Raw genomic sequence first — 8,471 nt, 5'->3', positions numbered from 1 at the left:
TTAAAGAAAGGAAAGATGGGAAAGAGACACGCAGTAGCTACAACAGCCCAGATCATTTATTTTTACGAGCCCCTAGACTCCTCATGAAGATGGGAATGCTGCTTAGGCTCAGGATAATTTCTCTGACAGGGTTTTTAACAGGATCCATGTTGAGCTCAGGCTGAAACAGAAGAATAATTGTGAACAGAGCCCCATCTTGTGGAAGGATGGTTAGCTTACAAGACAAAAACAACTGACTTCCTGTTGTAAAGATCCCCTTTAGACATGTTTTAGGACATATAAAAATCCTCTGCTTGGAATGATAAATTATGTCTGACATGTTTTTCCACAAAAATGTTCAGTTATCTCGTTAAAAATCCTTAAAATGGCATCTTCTCCTTCTACCTCATTAAAAATACAGAATCTATGAATATGCAAATATTTTCATTTCAAAAGTTTAGGTGCTGGACACAAGATGTCTCCTACCTCACTGTAAAATCCATTCTCAGTGTATATGCACTGGAGGTTTTAAGTTTCCACATTATACTTGTGTAAATTACATACTGGCCCACTAGTTGTGATGTCACAAATCATGCTCGTAGGCCTGCCCCTTAAAATCAGATTTTTAATGAGCTCTTTCACTTTCCACTTTCAGCAGTGAAAACAGCCTTCTAGTGTCAAACTCTGCACATACATCATTCTGCACAGTGAAGCTCAAACATCCAACTGAAGGAACAAGAAGAAAAACACATGTTGTAGTGGAGTGCGACTTCAAGATAGCCACTACTTAAGCTCTTTGACATTAGGAAAAAGCTACAATGATGGTGGGTGAATGAGGATTTAAGCACAAAAATCCAACAAAGCTGTTCCAGCACTTTATTAGTGGCAATAAATCAGCGATGGATACATGATTTACATGACAATGAAATATTACATAAACAAAGCACACACACATAAACAAACACATATGATGCATCCATAATCCTAGCATTTAGGTACCTCTTTGGGCCTTACTAAACTACTAAACCACTGGTTCTGTCTTTGTTCAGCACTCGGCCATGGTTTGGAGGGAAAAGAAAGACAAGTTCATACGTCTTTCACACTCCTGAGTGTCTCACAGCCCTTGTGGAAGTCTATGCAGGGAGTCAGGTGTGGTGGTTAAAGGTAAAACTAAGCATGGTGATATTTAACGACTTGATTCTTCTTTAGCCCATCACCACACTGATTCTCCAGCCTTAGCTGCAATCGATCTTGCAGCAGCTTCTTCAAAACATGCCCTTGTACTTGTTCTTATCCTCCTGGTTCTTCTCTTCCATACGCATGTTAAGCACAGCCAGGTCCTTCTTGACGGCTTTTTTCATGCCCGGGTTGAGGTCCAGCACCCTGCTGAAGTCCTGCCGAGCCTCCGCCTCATTCCAAACCTCCATGTGGGCCTTCCCACGCAGGTAGAAGGCCTTTACTACCCCTGGAGGACAAATATAAACACGTTTGTCAGGACATATTAATGTGAAGGACATCTGCTGCTCTACAGTACAAAGTATGTCTGTTCTGCATTTCTGGGGATTTCAAAAGTACACATTTGAATGATTATAGTGAAGTATTTGCTCGGTTACATGCACATGTGCATCTATGAATACATACAAGTACAGACTGCACATGTTAGCTGAAATAGAGGCACCAGATCTTTATAGGGTTGGACTTTTATAGACACATGAAACATACGGCACATTTAAAGCCACCATAAAGACTTGCACACACTGTGAAAACACACCCTGCTTGTTAAATGCTGAATAAACTGTGAGGTGTAATGCTTACACTGCATAACTGTATTTCACATTCTCATATCGACTGACTGGAATGTTGTGGTATATTTAGCAACTTTTTCTGCTTCGATAAGTTTCTATTCATCGTCATCATCCTATAGACTTTATCAGTGCCCAACCTGGGTGCTGATTGATTATATCACTGGTGTGCTCGATGACCTCGTAGTACTCCTCCATGCACAGGAGACACTGGCAGTAGTTGAGTGTTAAGGTGTTGGCCATCTTCTCCAGCTTCAGCCATGGGACGTCCCATGCTTTCTCCTGCAAGGGAAACACTCTTGTCAGGTTTATTATAGTTCACATCCATATCTTGTAAAATGCCGCACATGCTGCTCTGTAGAAGCAAATAATAATCTGTTTTGGACAACTTATTTGACTGAGTCACCTTGGTCTGAACGTTCTTGATGCAGATGATGGCCTCCTTGTATTTTTGCGTGGCCTCTTGATAGCGTCCCGACTTATACAGCTTGTTTCCCTGACCGTGCAGCACGGGCACGACCTTCAGCCTCTCCTCATCACTCAGAGCCCACGACTCCCTGTTGTACTCACTGGGTTGGTGCACCTGTCAAACACGTGCATACATGGGAGTTTGTTTCCATAAGTTACAGTATTTTATTTTGTCCTGATATATTAAACCTCATCCATGTGTTACACAAAGTAGATTTTATTCCTCGTTTTTTAACTTTTTCTTTGCCAGTGCAGTTTCTATTTGACAAAAATGTCTTCCTCTCGTGTGTTCGTCTCTGCTCTTTCTCACCCTGATCAGCTCCAGGACAAAGTAGAGGGGCTTTGGTTCTTTCATCAGCTCATCCAGGTCGTCGTAGCCAAGGCTATGGTAGGCAAACATGTTGGCCATACCGCATGTATGGATATGCCAGTCGACTGGGTCTTTTCCCTCTGCAATGCGTCTCATGCTCTTGGCCACTATTGGATAAATACCGGTGTGCTGGAGAGGAAGGAGGATCATCAGGGTCAAAATTAAAACAGAATCGCTTCATTATAATGTTTTGTCTCTGTGAATGGCCTAAAGTCCAGACTCAACACCAAAGGATTGTTGCACAATCTTAGGAGGCCCACAGTTTTGTGATTTCTCTCAGCTCTGGGATTTATGTAATAATATGTAAATTCTACTTTATGGTGGGATTTCCTTTTTAAGCCTGACCTTGCACCCTTGTTACAGTCTGTCCCCTGAAGGTGTCACTGTGCCCCTCAAAGAGCAACATTTCTACCTTGTAATCTGAGCATGCCTCTTTATTTTATGTGAAGTTTGCTACTGTAAGTAACTGTGAAACTGAAAATGCCAAATGAAAATGTGAAAAATTGCACATCTTTTGGATGTTTTTGGACTTAAGATTTCTTTAAACTGAATGCACAGTTACACAGTGACCTCTAACCTCATCTTTACTGATCTTATAAATTTCATTTAAGTATTTATAAAATATTTTTTACATTTTGTTGCAGCACTATCATTCCAAACATAACAGACAATAATACATCTTTACAATTTAATAGTTTTAATCAGTAGAAACAAAAACAAAACCTATATTTCTTTTATACACAGACTTAATTTTGTTGTTACCAACTTGTCAAGGGTAGCATGGTTGTATAGACCACACACAGGAAGTCTAACACATTTTACATTGAACTGATTAGAAATTAATTGTATTTTAAGTGTCTTTTTGAGTCTCCAGTCTGTTTCCTCAGTTTAACATGGCAAGTTTTCCCTCCACTGGATGGGAGTACGCACTGATACTGCACAAAATATCCAGTAGTGGTAGTATGTGGAGCTGCCATGTTGTTCAGAGGAGTGAATAAATGCTCTAAGCCCCATCAAATCTAATCAGAGTGGAGGGGAGTCAGTAGTGCTGATTCAGCAGGAATCAGAGCCGATTAGGGAAAAGTGAGGCTGCTGCAGATTAATGACAGTATGCCTCAACCCATCTGTCTCTGACAGTGTTTCACACACACACAGAATCATGCACAGACCAGACATAATGAATGATAGATTATATAACATACACATATATCAAAATACTTAAAGGAGATATGTTTGTGTCTTCTCTTGGGTATAGCGACATACTTTATATGTCAATATATTAGGTGTCTGCATAGGGCAACAGCTTTCATAACTGGAAGAGGTCACACAGAAACAACACGCAAAGACACAACATTAGACACAAAAAAAAAATTTGCAGAAAATTTAGTTCGATTCAGATAAGTGAGTCTTATTTGGCTACTTGTGTTCATTTTCTATTTCATAACTAAGTGTGCGGTATCTGCTTGTGCTTTATGTTTAGGCTTGTTCTCAAGTTTACCCTAACTTGAGAACATGCAACATGTTGTTGTGTTGTTCTGTTGTTTATTATTGAAGGCAGCGTCTATAACTTCCACATCTGCAGTATGACATCATGCTGTCTGAAGTGCACAATCACACTACTTAGAGCAGATTTGTCCTATTCAGACTATAATCTACTGTGCTTAAACTCAAACATGCAAGTAAGCAGGGAAACACACAAGGCAGCAAGCACTTTTTAACATTTAACACTCACAATGGTGTCACACCAGAACTCGGCCACCTCACCGATCCTCATAGAGGACAGCAGGGTCTCCCAGATGTCCAGTTTAAACATGTTGCCGATCACCATCTCCATGGGCGTCCCGACCACCTTGCTGTCATCTATCACCGTACGATCGTCATCACACAACTGGGTGCGGAAGTGAAACGTCACCTGGAGTAAAAACAACCACAAGAGAGAAGAACCATGCTGAGAGGAAAATTAAAGCTTGTTTGTTAAACTATACAGTATGGACAAAAATAGTGGGGGAAATGTCTTCATCAGTAATGCAGATACTTATGAGTGTGTGTCAACTTTTAAAAAAATGGACAATGACTGTTTTTTAATGAGAGATTTCCAGGTGACATTATCATTTAAGAAGTCAAATATCTGGTGCTTGTATGATCTCAAATACCATGAAATCAAATGGCAAAAGGAAGAGTTGCTGCAAGTCCAAACTCACTGACTAACGACGGTAACGTGTTTTGTTGAAACAGGGGTCTGCAGAACACAAATGAACATCAGTCTCAACAAAGCTGTTATGTCACCAACTTCGCTCAGTTATTTAAGAGGGCAGACAGACAGGAGGAAAGATAGACATGCCAAGCTGCATGCTTGTATAACGTCCAAGGAAAGTGAAATCAAGTGTTCACTGTGGTGCAAAAATGGCTCTTTTCCCTACTTCGCCCATATTTTATGCCCTCATATAGGGTACCCCTACAAGTCAAGATGGTATGAACCTAGGATGATGTCAAATACCTTTAGTGACTCATCAGTCATCAGTTGTAAACACTAAAACTTCAGGAGCAGTTAAGAGTGCCAAGTAGATTTCCATATTCAGAAAAAAAAACACAGACTCAATAAGCCACGTAAGTCATGAGCCTCACCCAGCTGGTGTAAACAGGGAAATGGCAAAGCTAGAAATTCCTAAAACATCACAGACATGCTATTGTTCAAATTATAGAATAGTTTCATTGTCAAACAGGTTTATCTCTCACAGAAGTGGAGGCTTTCCCTCATAAATAATAAAAAACAAATCAACACACATTTTAAAACAGTGTTCTTCAGGTTAGACTAAGTTTGTCACGCCTTGTGCATTCAGTAACTCAAAGTGTATTGATTTACCTCTGAAATATCGTGCCCATTAAAAGGGGGATTGAGTGATTTGTGTCCTTTATCAACCTCAACTGGCTGCCAGTGAGAATTGCAACAACATTAATTTGCCTCACGTCACTCTTCCTGTTTAAGCAGAAATTGTTGCAAGCCCAGAAAATGAAAAACCATGAATCTCAATTAATGAAGTTGTCCATATTGAACAACAACCCTTTCACAGACTACGGTCATACAGTTCAACAGGCCAATAACAGTTTTACTTACTTATTGCTCCTTTAAGTCCAGCACATAGACTACACATAAGCAGACACAACACACAGACTCCAAGTTTAATGTGCAGCTGAATTGATTCTTTATTAGTATTAGTATTAAATAAGAGCACATCTGCCATGTTTAAAAGTCTATATAATATAATTTGTAAAACTGCCCTGTTTAGTCTCTGTGTGCTGTGCGCTGTGCACAATATGATAATTAAGTTCATATGTTAATTGCACTTAGTTGCAATAGTGCCTTTAATTAGATTTAGAATATTGACACTAGCTTTGTGATGTATAAGTTGTCCAAAACAGGACCAAAAATAGAATACAATACAATTTATTTGTGATATTGTCCAGTTAGATTGATTTTATGTGTAGAAAACAGGCTGTACAGTTAAATAGCTGTGGGCCCACACAACTTTGTCTGTATAGATGATAAAAAAGTGATGTTGTAGATTTATTAGAAAGAGTAAATAAAGGCCTACAGTACCTTTGCACCAGTGATGAATTTTGGGATTTCTCCAGTCCCTCCATGCAGGATGGTTTTTTTGATGCCCTCTGTGTTCAGCAGCAGCGTATCCTGCATATCTGACTTTTTTCTGTTTACAGATATTGATCACCTTATATTGTCATGCATATATATCTCATGAGTAAGTCTGAGCATGTGATGTGTGGCGCACAACATGTGTAAAGGGTATGGATGTCTTGGAGGTATTGGATTAGCTTAGGTAGGGATAATGAGATTAGAAACTTCTCCACCTCTCCTTATGTTTCATCGTCTTTGTGTTGCTTCACGTACCCGTCTTCATCAGCACTTTCTTTGAATGTTGTCAGCCTCCAGAAACATCCAGAAAGGAGGAGAAACAGAGCCTCAGAGTGAGAGAAATGTGGAGTGGAACAAGCCTTTGGATGGCTACTATCAGCAACAAATGCCTCACATGAAGGTGTTTTGTTTTCTTAGGAGTGCAAGTATGTTTGTGTGGGTGAAGAATCCAGATCTGTTGAATGTATCAGAAGACCATGTGTGTGTGTGTGTGTGTGTGTGCGTGCGTGAGTGAGTGAGAGAGAAAGCAAGAGAAAGAGCAAAAGTAAAAGAACACAAATAGGTCTGTGAGAGTAGGACATGGTTTCCATTCCAGAGGAAATTTCCTGGATTTATGTGGATGTGGTGATCTGAACAATGCAGTGAATACTGAGAAATGGCGGGGCAGACAATTACAGTATGGACTCCTTGACCTTGTCTATTAAACATCTGTCTCCCATCTGGGCAGTGTGTGTGTATGTGTGTGTGTGTGTGTGTGTGTGTGTGTGTGTGTGTGAGTGAGTGTGTGAGTAATCCAAGGCTCCTGTCGTGTTTGCTAACAAAGTCTGCAAGCAGTTTGAGGAGGCAATTATTCTCAAACATTACCCAGTGTTAATGCCTTATTCCGTACTAATTGCACAAATAGAAAACCCCATAACTGTACCCTGGCAGTGCTCACAGTTGTATAACTTTACAGCTTTGTGTTTCCCCCTGTGGAGCAAGATGGCAGTATAGGTATTTCACCATGAATTATCAGGCAAGGTTGCTACCTTATCTCTATTCAAATAAGACCTCTATACCCGTGGATAGTGCTGCAACATACTATCAAGTTTGCCTTTTTTCCACTGATGTGACAAACAGGATTGGGCAACAGTTCGGTATGTACTTGGCAGCTTTCCCAGCACAGGCGATGAACAGATTTTTATGCCCTCTTGTGGACAAAAGTGGAAGCGCAGTAGGAGTGGTGTTCTTGGCCAATTTGGGCCTGGGTTTCAAAGTGTAGCTGATGTGGACCTGTAAAGCCCTTTGAGACATTTATATGTGATACTGGACTACACAAACACACATTTATGATGACGGTATACTTAAAAAACTAAAATAAATTGTTTCTCTTCTGTGTGGGTTTTGCTCCTCCATCCTCCATCCTTTGCACGTAGGGACTGGAGCAGAATTTCTCTGTAGTGTTGGAAACAGAAAATGCAACAGGGGCATATGGTGTGGTGCTTCTCTTGGATGACAGGTTCGTGTTGCTATAGTTACAGCCTTTTACATCATCATCATAATCATATTTCTGAGTTTAAAAGCGAGAAGACATTATTTTACCACTTTTTTGTTCATAGACACAGATTATGTGAATAATCATCAGCTCCATCCTTAAAAGAAAACTTTTACTGTAGATGATCTGGCGATTTCAAGTTGTGTCTGTGTCCTCGCCTTTGATCATTTACTTCCTGCCAGTGAGAGGAGAGAGAGCAGCAATCCATCCAACCTGTCGGAGAGGTGATGCTATGACAATGGTGTGTGCTGTAACTCGGGCTTTGTGTCAGTGACTCATATTGCTTGCGTCACACCGCCTACACCTTTCTCTACTGCTCTGCCTATGTTTGTCTAGGTGCATTTGTGCGTGTGTGTGTGTGTTTATACGTGCATGCACATCTGAATTTGTTGCATGTACATTGTAGTGTGGGAAATCAAATGTGCCAGTGTGCTGAAGCGCATGCACACACGTCTTTGAGAACAAGTTAAGCTGCGAGCAGTCCTGCGAGCAGGAGGTACACCCCGGTCTCCATCATATTTAGCCCTGCTTGAAACCCGTCACTGATGCATTAGTTCCACTTTAAGCAAGTCATACTCTATTTCTGGAAAGTATAGTCATGGATTTCCCGGGGAGGAGCCATTCCCTGTGTAAAGGCCATTCATTCATATACATAACACCCAAGGG

General features: G+C 40.6%; 1 protein-coding gene across 3 annotated transcripts; it reads right to left on the bottom strand.

Moving 5' to 3' along the window:
• Positions 1-962: 962 nt before the first annotated feature.
• On the bottom strand, positions 963-6,377 carry aipl1 (aryl hydrocarbon receptor interacting protein-like 1). Of its 3 annotated transcripts, none has more exons than XM_042414823.1 (6): positions 6,218-6,377; positions 4,352-4,531; positions 2,560-2,748; positions 2,188-2,364; positions 1,922-2,063; positions 963-1,444 (listed from the first exon to the last, which is right to left on the bottom strand). In XM_042414823.1, exons 1-6 carry the CDS (start codon positions 6,311-6,313, stop codon positions 1,245-1,247), a joined length of 984 nt encoding a protein of 327 aa, XP_042270757.1. In that variant the 5' UTR covers positions 6,314-6,377; the 3' UTR covers positions 963-1,244. The 3 variants fall into 3 exon arrangements, with proteins under 3 accessions (XP_042270757.1, XP_042270758.1, XP_042270759.1); XM_042414824.1 differs by having other exon boundaries at positions 4,352-4,507; XM_042414825.1 differs by having other exon boundaries at positions 4,352-4,468.
• Positions 6,378-8,471: the final 2,094 nt, after the last annotated feature.

This window comes from Thunnus maccoyii, chromosome 6 (genome assembly GCF_910596095.1).
Source record: "Thunnus maccoyii chromosome 6, fThuMac1.1, whole genome shotgun sequence".
Lineage (NCBI taxonomy): Eukaryota > Metazoa > Chordata > Actinopteri > Scombriformes > Scombridae > Thunnus > Thunnus maccoyii.
This window is presented reverse-complemented; position numbering and strand designations above follow the sequence as displayed.